Source organism: Rhizomucor pusillus (assembly GCF_041956525.1).
Source record: "Rhizomucor pusillus strain CBS 183.67 unplaced genomic scaffold VTP01scaffold_23, whole genome shotgun sequence".
In the NCBI taxonomy this organism is placed as follows: Eukaryota; Fungi; Mucoromycota; class Mucoromycetes; order Mucorales; family Lichtheimiaceae; genus Rhizomucor; species Rhizomucor pusillus.
The window spans coordinates 219,799-236,691 of record NW_027192165.1 but is presented as its reverse complement, the minus strand read 5'-3'; the positions used below and the strand labels follow the sequence as shown (position 1 = coordinate 236,691).

Below are 16,893 nucleotides of genomic sequence, written 5' to 3'. Positions count from 1 at the left end.
ATTGCTACATAATAGATCAAAGAGAAGATTTTCTGCAAGTTCTTGAAAGTTATACTTTAGTAAAGTGCTTGCTACATGATGGAAAGGAGTTTCTTGTAAGAACAACTAAGCAGCAATGGAAAGAATGAATGCTTATTTTTCTAGCAGGTACCAATAAATTAATCGTGCTGAATAAGAACGAGTATTTCGATATTGGATGAAACCGGTTGGAAAACTCTACAGGGATGTGCCTCACGGCAAGGACAGACTGCATATCGGTCGTTCAGATCTTGGAAAGCGGTATTCGACTGCAATGTTTAGACTCAGGACTGAAGCCTTCTGTGTAGAGTCATGATTTCGTAAAAAGAAATTTTCACCTTCCATCGTTCAGGGCACCCCACTTTGGTATAAATGCAGCTCCCTCTTTTGGTAAAAATATGCGTCTTCACACGCTAAATAGATCATGCCTCCACGTTTACAACCTGAAATTTACACGAAAATAACATTCTTTTCTCAACCACACACCGATGCCGATCCACCGCGTGACAATGCATCCGAAGACGACGGAGAAGCGCCTCTATGCGGCGAGTGCGGACGGACATTGGGTCCAGGATGGTTTTGTGAATCTTGTCGTCGAGCTTGTCCCTATTGCAACAGAGCACTGAGCAGCGATCCGAATGACTATTGCACACGTTGCCATCGAAAGTGTGACCGACACAACATCGTTTATCCATTGGTGTCTCTCCAGCCAAATAATCAAACTGGTCAATGCCCTGAATGCGCCAACGACAACATTCGTATATAGACTGTTTACATATTTCTCCCCTTCATATTATTTCATTGTATGTAGTTATTCTGTTTTCCATTATTATTTTTTATTCTCTGTAGATTCGTATTCGAAATCCATAATTCCCCTCCCCTGGCATTGATTGTACATGTTTCACCTTACAGAGTACCGTCTCGTTTCCAATGAGAATCCGAACATTTTAATAGAATCCGAGAACGCCCGTGTGTTGCTGCTATATTTACATAGACTAAGTATTATCCTACAGTTGCAGTTCTTTGTAGCGTCTGATCATAGTCTGTACTTCTTCCGCCTTGTCAATGCGCTCGGCTGTGGTGTAAGCTACATTGCTAAGGTCAGTTGCCTGCCTGCGGTTTTGGATGCCGTGAACTATCGAACCTTTCTTCGCTTTCACCGCATAATATAGCCATTTATCCGCACTTTGGGTAATATCTAGCATTGCGAATGTAAGCCACTACACGCTTCCTAGCTGACAAGAGAAAACTAACCCTCGTCGTCACTATCTGACTGCTCATACTCATCAACACTATCTGTATCATCTACAGGATATGCATTCTTGTCAATATCAAGGCTATGGCCTCTTTTCGTATCAATTTTACCTACCGGGATAGTCGAAATTCACTTCCTGTGCTTTTGAACGTTCAGTTTCAGTCAAGAAAAGCAACTGACTGTAAACTTTGTAAAATCTTCCTTTCAGATCAAGAGAACCATTCTCGAGAATCTATAATATTTTAAAATATTGAGCGAAATGCAATGTTTTTCATCCTCAACTCTTACACTGGGAGCAATTTGGTCGAGCATGGTCTTCACATCCTTATCCCAGGAATTCGTATGCAAAAGCGCCTCTACCTTGCTTACAGTAGCCGCATAGTATTTTAGCATATTGTAAGATTCGTGACTTAACAGAACCGCTTTATCATAGAAGGCGGCTGCTTGCTCATAGTTGCCTTTGATCTATGAATAGAGATTCCCCCTTTTGTTTAAAAACTGTCTGAATGCCGGAGGTTACTCAATTACCATTAACAAGTCACCGGTTGCCAGGAGATTATCAATACATGCATTCTTATTGTTGCTCTTTTCTGCTACCCCGTAATGCTCTTGTAAAATGAAGGTCGCCTTGTAATAGTAATTAGAAAAATGCATCGCCACCATATTTTACCATTCTGTACCTCTTCTGTTTTATCATAATATTCACTCATTTCCAGTGCACGTTCATAAACTGCATGAGAATACTGATCTGGCGTCATTGCTGAAACAAAAGCGGCAACGTCGCTCTCCGTGGATACTTCCAATCGAGATTTCGTTTCAGGAACGCTGTAATCATTGCTTGGTTAACGTCAGCAAATAGTCAACTTTTTCCTATATCAAATTTGCTACCTTTGAGCCAGACGATGCCGTAAACGACAAACAGTATATTTCCATGCCAGAGACATCTCGCATTGATCAGGGTACCGCTCGGCTAATCGATCTAACAAGGAAAATGCTTTTTCAAATTCACCAGTATCCGCATGCTGTATATATTCACATTATTGTCTGCATCTTAACCTTGAATACCAGAAATCTACTTGCCATTTCTGCTGCAAGAATACACGTTTTCTCTGCATCGTCAAAAGTACTCACGTTTATGTCAAGGGCAGCATCGAGATACATCTTGGATAAAGATAATTCACCTATTTTTGTAAACGTCAAATTGCGCTCGATCTGCCATTTAATATGCATACCATAATATTTCCACAGGAACGATTTCAGCAAAAGCTTGGATTTACAAACAAATTCATCATCATCCACTACACTTTGCTGAGGTTTATACTGGATTTGTTCAAAGATCTCTTCCGGCGAGTCCCCCTATGTTCAGTGCATAGTCAGCTGCTTTTTCTTCACTGATCGATTATCAAGCATCTTACTCTACGGAGCAGTTCTCTGGCAAATGCCAGCTTGCTCATTATCTCCAGGAATATGACGTTTGTATTCGCCGCAGTGTTTTCATTTACAGTGTATAGTGGGTATCGCTCAACCTGGCTGCTCTCTATGCCTTGTATGTACCGCACCCAGCTCAATATTTCATTCAAGCATTCCGGATCTTGGTGATCACGCGCCATACTCAAAGCTTCCTCAAACACCTGAGATGCGTTATATATACATTACCGTTTTTTCAAAGATAATAACAAATGAGCAACTTACGGCTAGTGCTTGTGAAGCATGTCCGAATTTTACTTCCATGATTCCGAGGTTCAGCAAGGCGTACTGGTATATTGGTCTTGGAAAATAGCACGTCAGCATTTACCGTTCGTTCATAAGCTCATCACATACATGACTACTTACATATCTCGAACGTCGAGGCATGAGTCGAAAAATCTTCGCAAACTATCATTTGCTGCCTCGTATTCACCGGTCCGGATATAGTTCAAGAAACTATTCAGCAATTGTCAGGCAAAAGATTACAGTAGAGTAGAGTATGCATACCTACCGTAACTGATGAACTCTGCCAATATCTGGAGCTTGTTGCTCGATAAATGACATATATTTATGCAGCATACTAGGCGAGATATCACTGGAGCCGGTTTCTAAGATGTAAATGGAGTCAACGTGTACAGAGTATCAATACCATGTATCCATTGCTGTCCTTACTCTCGATCTTTTCGGCTTCTCTTCCCAGAAACTTTTCTATCTTGTTATCGGTTATCCATCCTAAAGAACAAGAAGGAAAGATTATCACCAAAGAAGCTGATATACATTAAGCTGGCAAAATATTCTGTACCCTCATATTCATAGACTTGGCCTGGCATGAGAGGATCGTCAACAAGCACGCTTCGGCAGTATTCTCCGGTCTCGTCGTAGCTAATGTTGTCACGGTCTATCGTGTAACCAGTCGCATAGAGCCTGAAAATGGTAAACAGCTTTGTCCGGTCAGGAAATGAAGTTCGATGGTATTCAACCAAACATCGCCTAACAAATAGTCCTAGCACGCTTGCTTTGCCCTAGAACCATATTATAATTTTTGGTAATTAATCTATCTAGACAGTACAGTAATCCTTACGAGAGCAATCTCATTTTCCTATGCCGAAAAGGTTAAAACTTGAGGCGATGCTTAACGATACTGATCAATACTCTTACCGCGCCAAATCTGAGGTCCAGAATACTCGCAATTGCTAGACGAAGTATTATAGGTTTACCTTTGGTCAAAGGGCTCTGCACAGAGTGTTTCGTGCTTACTTCCTTCCATAAACATGTGTAAACTGTATGGATCGGAATATGATTCGATCTGGCAAAAGGCAAGGAGGTGAACATCTTTCTTTTTATCCCGAGAGAGACAGGACGATGTACACCTACATCTGTTTGAATATCTTTCACAGTTTTCTCATCGTCAAATTCGCGTAGACTCGCGTAGACTTGATCAAGTGGGGGCTCCTTCAATGCTTTCGACAACTTCCCAGTGCATCAACAGACAATGTTACACACGTGGAAATGTCGCGTATTTTTTTACCTGTGCAAACTTTAGCAACTTGAAGATGTAGCTGGAAAGCAGTTCACGCGGAATCTCATTCGCACACAAGCGTTTAACAAGGATCAGCAGGACAATCTTGAATGGTGTCAAAAATCTAAGTCGAATGACGCCTTGCCGAGTAAACATTATATGACACGACGGTAAAAGACAACACCGAATGGGCAAGGGCGGGGACGTATCTTCTTGAGCAACAAAATTGGCACAGATCCACAGGAAAAGAGAAGAAAAGAAAACAAAAGTAACTTTATGTTCTACGCGCATGATATAAAAAAGATACATGAATATACAAATGCTGAAATATAGAATGTGTTTATCGCTTGAGTTTGCCAGTGAACGTGAGTTTTGGACCTTTGCTGCGTCCTTTGCGCTTGGTAACTTTGCTGAGAGGAACGTACGCGTAAGGATCTGCCTTGCCTTTGGCCTTGATATCACCTCTCGCTTTCTACACAAGACATAAGTACAGTTTTCAAGATCAATCGTATTAATGTCTTACCTTGGATCGATATTCTTTGCCAAGTGCTTCGTATCTCTGCGCCTTCTTTTTGCGTTTTGCAGATCCATCCACATCCATGGCATCATCCTCATCAACATCATCTTCTTTAACTCCCTTCTTAAACTTGATCTTGTTACGAGCGGTACGCACAAAGCCATCTGCGCTCTTTTGTGCTTGCATGTAATAATCTTCTTCCTCTTCGCTTTCACCTGAATCGGATGCTTCGCTGTCGGATTCTTTAAAGATCATGCGGCCTTCTTCATCGTATTTAACGTCCTTGGACAAGTTCTGTGCCTTGCGCTGCACAGGTTTGCTGGATGTGATTCGACCAAGAGCAGACCGATCCAGGAAATCCAGCGGGCTATCTTCATCGCCCTCGCGAATGAAAGCATCGCCAGCGCTGCCTTGCTTCTTCTTGTTCTTTTTAGAGCTGGCAGCCTTGACAGGGCCTTGTCCTTCATCATCCGTTCCTTCCAATTCACTTTCGCTGCCGTACAAAACTTCTTCGTACGCATCGTGGAAGCCAGCACTGGTCTTCCTTGCTGATACGCGAGCATCTCCCATTTCCTCATCGTCTTCGCTGTGATGGCTTTCAGCAGCTACCTTTCTTCTCTTTGCTCGCATGCGACGCTTTTGTATATTGGTAATTAATTTCTTATCTTCTTCAGGGATCAGTGCCGAGATACGTTCATATCTACATAGAAAATAGTGATTAAAAGGATTGTTCGCAATTAATACATGTCGTTCAAAACTTACCCAAAGATTCTTATCAATCGTTCAAAGATGTGTCTGATTTTCGGCTTGAATTGATTACGTGTTTGATGGCTGCATTTAAGTAGATTTTCGATAATGCCTCCAAGTTCGGATTCAATCAGCATGCTATCCAAGATAACAATGCAGACCTTGACGTAACCAAGCGCAGCCTTGACGATCTCTCGGTTGGTGGATGCAACAAAGATATTCATGGTTTGTAAGAGTTCAACAACCGTGTCAATCGGCAAGTCATCTAAGCAGTTACTAGTTAGAGATGAAAATATCATTCAACGTAAAAGGAGGACATACCTTTAAATTCAAACAAGAGACGCGACAAAGACGTGATGGTTGCAGCAATCATGTGTGCGGTCGTGCCTGCAAGACCGGCCGTAACCATGGTGAAATACTCGGAGATACTGGCCGTTGCTTTTAGAAAAGCGAAATAGGTCAATTGATTTGCAATGATTATGCTACAAACAATGCCACTTACCATCGGGCACACCTTCATCCATGCCCTCCACTAGACTAGATCTAATGATACCGCCCTGCTTCATCTTTTTGCCCATTTCGATGAGCAGCGAGAATGAAAAGTTTCGAGTTTTTTCGCTGGTATCTTTTGTGCCAAGAACAGCCTCAGACAAGATGGCCGGTATAAAGTGGAGATCTGTGGTGGGAAGGAGGGAAACAACGCCTAAAAGTGTTCTGATACGATCTTTGCGAGCAGAAGCTGTGCATGACTCGGTTTCTTGCAACAGCTTAGATTCTAAATCGGAGATACGACTGCTGGCAACTTGTTGACCGACAGGCTGGGAAAGCAAATGTCGCAATACCTTGTATCCCTTCTTTTGCAGCAGTGGATCATCCTTCTTATCGAGAAGCGATGTCATTGTGCCGTTGTACAATAGTTCAGCGGATTCTAAGTCCAAAAATGGAATCATAATCACAGCCAAGTCAAGCATTGTATGGGACATGGGTGCCAATGCCGTTTGATCGCTGCTGGCCTTCAGTGGATTGGGATCCTGAAGTGCTTGGGAGAGCAAACCGAGAACCTTCTTGAACGTAGAGTTGACCTCCTACATACAGAATAATGGGTCGATCTCCTGCCAAACAAGATAACTGCATCAATTCAGTATTACCTCTGCTGAAACAATTCCCAAATAGCTCTTGATGACTTCATTGAGGAAACCTCGGTACGCAGGAGCGATCTGACTGAAAACGTTGAAAAATACGGCCAAATAGTTGACAGCAAATTTGCTCATATGTTTGATGTTCTCGGCTGCCTTAGCTTTGGTTATGCCGTATGCCTTCTTCAAATCATCATCTGTTGCACCAGAATTTTTGAGAGCCTCGTTCTTTTGGACCAGCAGCTGAAGTGCCTGCGCAATGGTTGGGCGTAGTTCTGGTTGAGTGTAGAGCAAAGAGCTGAAACGTTCCGCAACTTGATCGTTGAAAGCGGAGGTCAAGTCAGTAGGCAGATCGCAGAATCCCGGTGCCAAACTCCAAATCTGATTGACAAGCGTTTCGTAAACCTTTGCCTGTAGAGCGAGTTCGCGATCAGCGGCGGATTGGCCTCTTTCGTGAAGTCGATCAGCCAGAGGTATCAAGACGTTTACAAAATAACCGAGCGAGGTGTTGGTAAGATACGACTTCAGCAAAGGCAGCAAGAAAGCTCGACCAACAGCTGTCGAAGAGTTTGGTGCCTCCAAGTTGAGAGGAAGGATTGCAAGGAAGTTCTCTGCACCCATGGTTTCAATAGCAGCACCGAGTGTCTTGTCAAGCTGTTCTTTGTATGACTCTACAGGCGACAAACGAAGTTCACCCAAAAGTGCAACGCATTCGTTCATGAGAGGTGCAGCTGAGCGGTGTAGTCGACGGAATAGAGCTTGCTGAACTGTCATGACATTGTTCCATGCTGGTTGATAATGAACACCCAGACCTCTCTCAGCTGCAGAGATAATTTGAGTTAAGCCGTTAGTTTCGCCGTTGCTCGCGCGCTGGATCATATCATCGGTTATGCAGTATTCGACAAGTTGGCTCAAGCAGTTTGCAATTTGTTTGTAGCAGCGTGATTCCTGTCGGAAATCGTCGAAAATCACTTCGAAAACAGTTGAAATTTCGGCAGCGCACTGATTGGCATCCATCCTACAAAAAAAGTACAAGCCCAATTAGTTTTTCATGTTTTCCATCTATTTTCCAAATCCATACTTTGCATAGGCTGGAAAAGCTTTGCTGACAATGAGTAGCCAAGTTGGCAGCAATCTTTCGTCGATGGCTGCAGGTTTCATGTCACAAATAGCCTATTAATTTGGATCAATATCTAGGCCACTCTACATCACACCTTCATTTTTCAGCACTCACCCTCAAGAGCGTAGCAAATTTGTCCTGATCGATATCTGTCTCTTGAACGTCAAAAAGGGCTTCAAAAACCTCAAAGGTTGCTTTCGTCAAGAAAATATTGTTAAACTTTGGCAGCTGGAGCAACGTATGGCAAAGAACAGCGAATTGCTATGGAATAAAAAAAAATAGTTTTAGCACTATCTTATAATTTTTGGTTCTAAATTGTCGTCCTTACGTTTGGAGGCCAGTATGGCACGATGGTCTTTAAAAGCGCAAGTATTTGCTGCGCAGCGTGCTGATCCAACTTGGTAGCTTCCTGTAATACTCGAAGTACAAATTCGGCCGTCATGCCTGCTGCTGGATGAACTGTTGTCGGAGGCGGCGGTCGAGAAAGAACATATCTAATGGCATCCTGTGCGCCTTTTCTCGCCTTTGTCATGGATTCGTAAGACTTTAACCTTCAAATTGCTCCTTGTTCAATTCCAGAACCAACCTTTGGTGATGCATTAGCGCTCAATACCAGCAACAGATGGTAAGACTTTTTGGCGAAAGGAATTGACCACATGGCGGCATCCAAATTCACCAAAAGTTCCTGGAGACATCCAACAATAGACCGCACGACAGGCTGCTCCTCGCTATGCTGTTCATATACTTTCTCGAGAACCGGAAGGACGTCGCTGAACTTTGCACGCACTACAGCTTGCGGAAGACTGCGTACAGAAAGCTAGTAAGTTTCAAGATCACTGTAATTAGCCCTCCACAACATACTTTGGAAGCACTTCATCGAGCAAATAAACTAAAGCTCCTGCTACTTCGTTGTCCGCTGACGTCGCTTGCAAAGTCGTCATCTACGAAACAGGGCGCAACCTCGTTAAGACCGGGACAGTAGCTCTTCAGGCACAACTTTTGATAAAAACTCACAATAGCACCGTAGTATGCCGTCGGTGTCAATTGACCATTCTGCTCTCTAATTGTCTAGTTACTCAAACGTCAGTGTAGTTGTCGATTAACGTTGTGTTTCGGAATCGCTACCTCTTCGATCGCGAGCAACGTTCGAGCATACTGCAGAGTTATCAAAAACTTAGCAACATATAGACCGCCTATGCAGAAAAAGTATATACACACCAGTATCTGGTTCTCCTGCTTGGAGTTAACCTGGCCACGTATCTTTTCAAACTTGGCCTCCATTGAGTCGTCCGATTTTTTTGACTTGCTTTTCGAGACGATCCGAAGTTCTAAGACGACCCAACTGGGCAGGTAACTTTTTCGCCCCAAGCCACTGGTCCGAGCTGCATTGAAAATGCACAAAAAAGGAAATGATAGCCGAACGAAAGTGATATTCTCTTTACTGACTGACAATTTTAAAGCAAACAATAGACATAAGGAACGGTAAAGCGAAACAAGTAAAGCAAGGGTAAATTTACAGGAAAGGAAAAGCTAAGGAAAGAATTGATTCGGAAAGCTAGGTAGTTACTGTTGCGGTTGCGAGGTGGGTGATTGACTTTGAGCGGTGTTATCAGCATTGCTTTCCATATCTTCATCTGTGCTGTATATTGATTTGGAGGGCATCACCATATTTTTGTCTTGAAATATAGGACCGAGCGAGTTAACCCAAGTTTTCCTCTTTTCCATTGCACTGACAGCATTCTCAGACAGAGTCGCCCGAGGTGCAGATCCTGACTTTCGTTTCTTGGACTTTGGAACACGCTGTTCAAAGGATATCAGCGGCTTACATTCGAAATAAGGTCATAATTTCAATACTTACGAAGCGCTTGGCGTACGCTTGCTCTACCTGTGCATCTAGGGTATCCAATACACTGCGGTATTGCTCATATTGCAACTGCTGATCGACAACTTCCAACAATCGCTTTTTTCGAAATTCATTGGTTTCCACTTGTTCTTTGAGTTCTCGGCCAAGACGTCGAATTTCTGCACATATTTCATCGTCTTCACGTGCATTCCAGTCCACCTAGTAGTTCAATGATTAGATGTTTTCTCCAAAGGATACTTGCGAACGACACTTGATCTATTACATCATCGTCTCCGAAAAGACCCGCATATCGTAATTCTCTTTTCAACCGTTCCTCAAAATGCACTACTTCTTCTGGTGCTTCGTAAGACAGCTCTACGATAGTCCGTCCCTCTTTATGTATGGTATCTTCTGCATCAACAGCCATACCCTCGCTGTCTCCTACGTCGTTTTCGGCAATGAGAGCCTTCAATTCATCTGCATCCACAATATCCTCGATGACGAGGCTGCTTAAGAGTCTCTCAGAGAGGCTCCCGCAACTCAGATCTTCTGTCAGTAGATAATCTTCTGACATCTGCACATTTGATCGTAAATATCTTGCTGGTGGTTCATTAGAAGCGATATCGCCCTTTTCTGACTTTTGAGCGTCATCGCGTCGATTAAGCGGTGAACCTGGTCGACTGCTGCTGCTACTGCTGCTGTGTGGGGAAATACCTCGATCTTCGTCTGCCCAAACTTCTCGATAATGCCGACCTAGTGGTGGAAGCAGATATGGTTGCACATCGTCGCCCTTTAATTTCCAGCAATGTAAGTTGCATGAAATAATATCATTGAAACACCGGAAGTTGCTGACCTTTTCTAACAGAAACTTGCGATCATCTTCTGTCAGCGGGCGAAAGTAAGGTTCAAGGGCTGACCAGAACGTCATTATAGGTACTTGATCTTTCGGTTTGACACGAACAAAGTCGAGATCATGATTCGCATTATTTTGTTTCTGGTTCACCTGTTATCTTTTAGCACAGTCACTTAGGTTGCAATTGTCTGATATCCTTACATTTTTAGAGGCTTTCTTTTTTCTCTGTGCAGGAGGTGGCGATGCATTGCGAGAGCTTGCAGACGAGGCGTTATCTGTTCTTTTGACCTTTGCAAGATGTTGCGGCGATTCGGCTTTTGTGCGTGATTCATGGCTAACGTAAGTCTCTGCGCACGTCCTGATGTATACACAGTTGCATCTACCTTTTGTATCTTCATCCGCGCTATCCATATCCTCCCTCCGTCGTCTTCGTCGCAGAGCCTCCAAAGCCCTAGTTTATATTTGTCAATCCAGTTTACGATCTGCAGAATGTACATTGTGATCCACTTACGCTTGTCTGTCCATCTGACTTTTCGAGGATGAATGCAAAGCCGACGGATCCTCTGCAAATACGCATAGTTAGACCAAGTATAGTCCAAACTGCAGTTGTGTCTCCTTTCTATCGCTAACCTCCTGGTTCCTGCTTTACACGCGTCCTATCGACAAGACCTCCTCCTGCTGACTTTGTCTTGTCTATATAAGAACTGTGAGCAACAGTCCTTGAAACGGTCACTTTTGATCAGCAGACTCACCTTGGTCACGACGACCCAGGCTCTTGTCCAGTGATTCCATGTCTTCCTTTAGCCTCTGCAAGCGCATTTCTGTATGCGGTAGGATACTCTCCAGATCGGCTTTAATGCTGGACAGATCGTGTGTGTCTGGAAGATTCAAAGCTGAACCGTGAGCCGACGATGAGCCATTTCGAGATGAGTTTTGACGATAGAAGGATGCCGTCAGCGACGACATAGGTGCTGGTGGACTGTATTGCCGTGAAGGATTTGACTTCATGCTGTGTAAGGACCGTAAGAGTCAAACCAAAGACGATTCGATGTGCACAGGCGCATTGCATCCTTAACTCCGCATGGTTTAAGCTCCTAGCAGATTCTGCCGTCTGCCAATTTCAATCATGATTAGCTGTTGTTATACCCAAAGCGAGGGCTCAAAAGGAGCTTATGAGTACTTGTTTCTAGTGTCTTTATAACTAGTTCGTGCTTGCTCCATCCAAAGTCGTTGCTTGGAACTCTTGCACTGTGAACTTTTTCCTTATTTTTGTGTATTGATTTACTTATTGGCCCTTTCGTTGGATCATTTTCGGTATTGCCAATCCGGATAGACCGAGTTTCGGTAAGTTGATGCTTGAAGTAGTGATGCGAAATGTTCCTTAACAGATAATTGAATCGAATTTCTACTACGAGGCCGGCATATTCTCTTGCTGCCAACATTTGTCGATGATTTTCTGCTGATTGTACATCAAGCTTAATATTAGAGGTATCGTAACATATATATGCATTAATACATGGAATATCGTTTTCATCCCACAAGCGAGCACCACTTCTTTGGAAACCATTGCTGTCGTCACAAGAGAAATTTCGGAGCCAGCTCTCATTTTCAACAACGAAAAATTGAAAGTCTCGGACCACAACAGTTTTTTTACCTGTCACAACCGACATGTCACAGAGATCTCTAAGTGAGTATTTTCCAGGGCAACAACAGGCATACAAGAATGAAATGTCTCTAACTGTTACCTTCAGCTTCTCTTCTTCGGCCACTGTCTCAATGGTCGTCGTCACTGCGCTCTGCTCAGATTGCTCGGTACGATTGCAGATACAATATCGATTCACGTTGCTCAGCGCTCATTCGTCTTATTATTAGCTTTTCGATCGCATTACCTCGATTAGCCAATAAGGAAGCTCCACAGGGTGTATCGCTTACGAGCCGACCGGACGTAGGTGCTTCGTCACTTTTCGACAGCGTTAAAGTGGAACCGGAAACAGCAGCAACCAGCGACAAGAAGGAAGCGGCCAAAGAGGTAACATGCGACAAAGAAAACCAGATACGTACTCATCTTTCTGTGTACTAACGTGACAAATCATTTTTATTATGGAATGGCACACAGTATCGAATTTCTTCGGCAAACTTCAAGGCACGACCCCGGAAACTTAACATGCTTGCACGACAAATTGCAGGTTTACACATCGACGAAGCTATTAAGCAGATGGAGTTTTCAAAAAAGAAGGCAGCAAAGCGTATTCTTAGCAACCTTGTCCTCGCCAGACGAAACGCCGAATTACAAAAGGGCATGAAGAACCTTGTCATCGGTATGTTGATCAGCTACAGTGGAGGAGAACAACATCTGATTTTAATTTATTTGACATTGTCAATAGATCAAGCGTGGGTTGGAAAAGGCCAGTACCGAAAGACTGTGAAATATCACGCCCAGGGTCGCATTGGTATTAGAGACATCCCGAGAGCACACATCAAATTCATCTTCAAGGAAGCCGCTCCAGTCGAGCAAACAGCCGACAAGTCTTCTAGACGAAACATTCGCGGTTGGAAGGAAACTAAGAAGGTCTGGACACCTTTAGTAGAAGACAAACCGATCTACAACCCCAAGCCTTTCTATAACTGGTAGAAAATTAGAAATATTTGTAAATAAGAGTTTTAATCCAGTGTTTACCCGTTTGATACGTTCGTCCCGCGAGACTTCGGGAAGGTTGGGGTAAATACATTACTGTCTTGTGCCAGATGCATGTAGAGCAGAAAGTACTGGAGGTGGAATGAGAATCATGTAGATGTCTAGGTAAAATTCACGCCTGTAAACTTACCATCAATTCCTATTAGGTGGCTATTCGGGGTCGGTGGCAGTGGTGTTGGCAGGGTCAGGTTCAGGGTCCCTCGAGACGCTATGTATTTGCTACAGCTTCCATGCATAATCATTTATCATCGTTCTTAGGGGACTTTTAAGGCTCACGGCAGAAATGTCGACGTGATCATAATCTTTGTTATTCAGGCCACTGATGAGGAAAAAAAGGGCCTAAAGTTATCCTCGTTTAGTTTGCTGTGATTCTTTGAGGCAGCAACCGTAGATATATATATGCGCCTGAGATCTGCCTGCTCAGTGGGCTCTCTGTGCGTCAATGCATAACTGATGATGATATGTGTTACTGTGACCCAAGATTTGAGAGACTAGAACTGCAATCTGGCGCACGCTGATCATTTCAAGGAGATATGTAGTTTGCGACGTATCGAGCTGCAACGCAGTATCGAAGAAGCCTGGACCCTGCATATGCTCCAAGATGGTGCCATTATTCTCCAACCCTTTAAGCAGATTACGTACAGGACTAACCACGGTTCTAGTTTGCACGATGGTGCCGATCAATTTAGGATAACATTTTTCTTTTTTCCAAAACTGCTACGATGCTGCATCCAACTGTAGAGAGTAACCTTAGCAATATGCATTATTAAGTGCTGTGACTTAGTCGGCGAGGTGTCAAAATATGTACTGCCTTTCTATGCCAGCAAAATCGATAGCCTATTTCCGTATTGGGTGGGCCAAGTCTCTAACGTAAGATCGTTAGAAATTTCACATAATGAGCAGGTTTGTACCACATGCTGATGCAGGAGCCAGGTTCAGAAGAAACAGATACGAAGCCATGACCCCTGTATCGTGCTTTTCCCTTACAGCTTGCACATCGAGTTATCTCTCGAAACTAGAAGAGTCAGTCGCGTAACTTTGGAGGAATATCCTTTGTACAAAAAGTATATGAAAAGAATCATTTCTTCAAGCTTAGAAAATGGCTGTTCTATTTATGTGTTACGTGCAAATCTGCGTTGCAGACGCGTTTTCGTCACGAAATCAAGAGATACGTCGTTACAATGTAAATGGTGCGACTAGTCTCCATGTTTGCTACTCGTTCTTGTCGGCATATTATGTATCGAGAAAATAGTACTGTATTTGGCCAATACTTTACTGCACGACAGTATCGTACACTGCAAAGACAACGTTGGCGTAAAACAATCGGCTTACGCGTAATAATTTTGCGTACAGGTGCATTAATGGCCGACGACGTATGTAAAACCTTGTTGCTCGCCAAGCAATAAGTCTTTGAGAAGAGCTCTTCATCTACATATGCTCAAGACACGATCGATTTTATTGTACTGAGCGAGGATATCAGAAGCAAATATGCGACTGAAAATACAGAAAGGTGTTAGGAAAGGAAGGACAAGTAAGGAGGACGACGGCAGATACCTATAAGGTAAAGTAGTTTGGAGAGATGGGATGCTGGTTTCTGTTATACAATTTGACATTCTATGATTTATCCACGGTCCCCGCGCGCGAAATGGTTTCCCGTGACGCGATTGGGGACAATTTGTGTTGATAACCGTATGCATGCATATGCGAGTCAGGCAGCACCAAGCAGTTCGATCAGCAGCCTAGACGATACCGGTTCCTTACAAAATGGTGGGTACTTTCCCAATCCACGGTGCAGTAGACGCGTCATTCCGAGCACAGCGATGATCCTATCAGTAGCAACTTTATGCCCAGTAGCAGTAAACCAACGCGGGCTGATTCACCCATCATCAAAATATTTTGCTTTTTTTTTTCTCTTTTGGCTTTCTGACAAACGTTTTCCTTCTTCCTATTCCTTCATTTCCCTAACCTCTCCCACCGAATCCTTTTCGCAAAAGCACACGTCTCGCAACCTTCTCATCGAACGCACACTCTCCTTTTCTTCTCCCGTTACCGTCGTTTCATTGCTGTCTTTTGAAAGCATCTACACTTTGCACACAAAATTCAGTGACAAGTCTTCTTCTCCCCACCACACCGCGATGACTCTGACTTCTTACAGTGATAACAATATGATGATGACAGGGATGGATGGCAGCAACACTCGGCCTGAATATCTTGAACAAGACTTTTCAGGGCCTGCTGCTTTCAATACGTCTTCAATGTTCCAAGGTCGGTTGAGGCGTTCGTGACGAACCTCTTTGGATTGGAAGTTTAATCGTCTAGATACACTTCTTCCCAGGGCACGACTGTTCTGTAGCCAGCTACACAGACGCAGCATCCGTAATCCAGGGCAGCAGCCCTTGCGTTGAAGATGGCGCCATGCACACTGATTCAGGCTTTAGTTTTACAGATGGAAATTTCTCAGATGCCGTATATTCTTCGCAGAACCATCAATTGACATCTTTGGCGCCCGAGGATGCATCGGTCTTTGCTTTAGATTTCCAGGCCTTGAAATCTGAACAACATCAGCAGCAAACGACACCTATTTCTGAAGAATGCTCGCAAAATGCTAACACTCTGATGGTATATCAAAGCAGCACCAGCGGCTTGGAACAAAATACACCCCTCAGTCCAATGTCATTTTGTGCCTCTCCTGCGCCAGGCCCCGTCCTCATCGGGTCAATAAGTGCTGGTGCCAGCGGTTATCATACATTGATACCGTGCACCCCAATCTCTCCAAGTTCTTCTTCACGCACGTCCACTACCGTATCTACGACGTACCAGCAGAATTATTCTTCGTCTAGAGAAATGGCCGGCGCCGAAACGTCCTGCTTTGACTTCTTGGAATATCCGTTGGATAACAGCGGACAGCAGCAGCAGCAGCCCAACCCCGCTGTGGTTGCCAGCCAAGGTAACCCGGGTACACCCAAGCCTGTAGTGAGTTTGGAGCACACTACAGTTAAGCAGCAGCAGAAGCAGCAGCCACATAGCTTGGGCACCTCGGAACAAAGCAGAAATCCAGAGAAGGTTCAACCGAATGCCGTGCAAAGCGACACCGCTGCATGGAAAGAGACATCCGTAGAGCAGCAGCGGTATGTATGCATTTGCTTCGAGTTCCGAAAAGCTGCTTTCCTCATGCACTCCTGAAAGGTCGACGTTATCGAACTCTGAACTTCGGCGTCAGATCCACATTCAATCCGAGCAAAAACGGAGGGCTCAAATCAAGGATGGATTTGAAGATTTACGCAACGAGCTTCCAAGTTGCTTAAATAAGAAAATGAGCAAAGTAGCTCTTTTGCATCGAAGTAGGTTTAATAACTGATGAAAGATCAGTTCACGCTTATAATTATTTGCAAAGCCGTACAACATATACAGCATCTCAAGAACACGCAAGCTACCATCTTGGCTGAGCTCGAGCGACTCGTGAGCGAGAATGAACAATTGCGCAAGTAAGTCCAATGCTATTTCCGTGCTTACATCTCCCAATAAGTGCCCTCGTTAATCTTTGCTATGTAGGTTCCAGGAACAAGTGCTGCAAAAGCAAGCGCTTGCGAAGATGTATCCTGTCAACTCGCTGTAAACCTTGCTCTTTGCATTATCATCCCCTCCCTTCTTCCTCCTTCATTCTCTCTTCGTTTCTGTCTCTCTTTATATGTATCTGGGTATTCCTCTTTGCTTGCACAACCC

At 43.9% G+C, this 16,893-nt stretch overlaps 5 protein-coding genes across 5 annotated transcripts; 2 read left to right on the top strand and 3 right to left on the bottom strand.

The window, feature by feature from the left end:
* Nucleotides 1-1,025: 1,025 nt before the first annotated feature.
* Nucleotides 1,026-4,415, bottom strand: VTP01DRAFT_5611 (uncharacterized protein; the record flags this gene model as incomplete). The annotated part of the gene is made up of 21 exons (XM_069384423.1): nt 1,026-1,105; nt 1,163-1,216; nt 1,273-1,323; nt 1,388-1,505; nt 1,562-1,738; nt 1,802-1,900; nt 1,954-2,110; nt 2,162-2,295; nt 2,354-2,454; nt 2,506-2,629; nt 2,689-2,904; nt 2,966-3,041; nt 3,107-3,196; nt 3,252-3,348; nt 3,413-3,472; nt 3,543-3,762; nt 3,822-3,839; nt 3,899-3,933; nt 3,998-4,046; nt 4,115-4,210; nt 4,269-4,415. 21 exons carry the CDS (start codon nt 4,413-4,415, stop codon nt 1,026-1,028), a joined length of 2,199 nt encoding a protein of 732 aa, XP_069235279.1.
* A 184-nt stretch (nt 4,416-4,599) lies between these two features.
* On the bottom strand, nt 4,600-9,060 carry VTP01DRAFT_5610 (uncharacterized protein; the record flags this gene model as incomplete). Its single annotated transcript, XM_069384422.1, has 14 exons — nt 4,600-4,731; nt 4,783-5,476; nt 5,539-5,788; nt 5,845-5,961; nt 6,026-6,608; nt 6,672-7,677; nt 7,741-7,832; nt 7,894-8,040; nt 8,108-8,302; nt 8,366-8,582; nt 8,641-8,720; nt 8,794-8,847; nt 8,905-8,934; nt 8,998-9,060. 14 exons carry the CDS (start codon nt 9,058-9,060, stop codon nt 4,600-4,602), a joined length of 3,660 nt encoding a protein of 1,219 aa, XP_069235278.1.
* Nucleotides 9,061-9,342: 282 nt separating this feature from the next.
* VTP01DRAFT_5609 (uncharacterized protein) lies at nt 9,343-11,483 on the bottom strand (the record flags this gene model as incomplete). Its single annotated transcript, XM_069384420.1, has 9 exons — nt 9,343-9,579; nt 9,638-9,841; nt 9,906-10,412; nt 10,476-10,625; nt 10,677-10,789; nt 10,859-10,926; nt 10,987-11,038; nt 11,106-11,168; nt 11,228-11,483. 9 exons carry the CDS (start codon nt 11,481-11,483, stop codon nt 9,343-9,345), a joined length of 1,650 nt encoding a protein of 549 aa, XP_069235277.1.
* A 660-nt stretch (nt 11,484-12,143) lies between these two features.
* On the top strand, nt 12,144-13,107 carry VTP01DRAFT_5608 (mitochondrial 54S ribosomal protein uL22m; the record flags this gene model as incomplete). Its single annotated transcript, XM_069384419.1, has 5 exons — nt 12,144-12,162; nt 12,227-12,287; nt 12,348-12,504; nt 12,592-12,793; nt 12,860-13,107. 5 exons carry the CDS (start codon nt 12,144-12,146, stop codon nt 13,105-13,107), a joined length of 687 nt encoding a protein of 228 aa, XP_069235276.1.
* Nucleotides 13,108-15,305: 2,198 nt separating this feature from the next.
* On the top strand, nt 15,306-16,786 carry VTP01DRAFT_5607 (uncharacterized protein; the record flags this gene model as incomplete). The annotated part of the gene is made up of 5 exons (XM_069384418.1): nt 15,306-15,447; nt 15,506-16,298; nt 16,357-16,511; nt 16,565-16,655; nt 16,723-16,786. 5 exons carry the CDS (start codon nt 15,306-15,308, stop codon nt 16,784-16,786), a joined length of 1,245 nt encoding a protein of 414 aa, XP_069235275.1.
* Nucleotides 16,787-16,893: the final 107 nt, after the last annotated feature.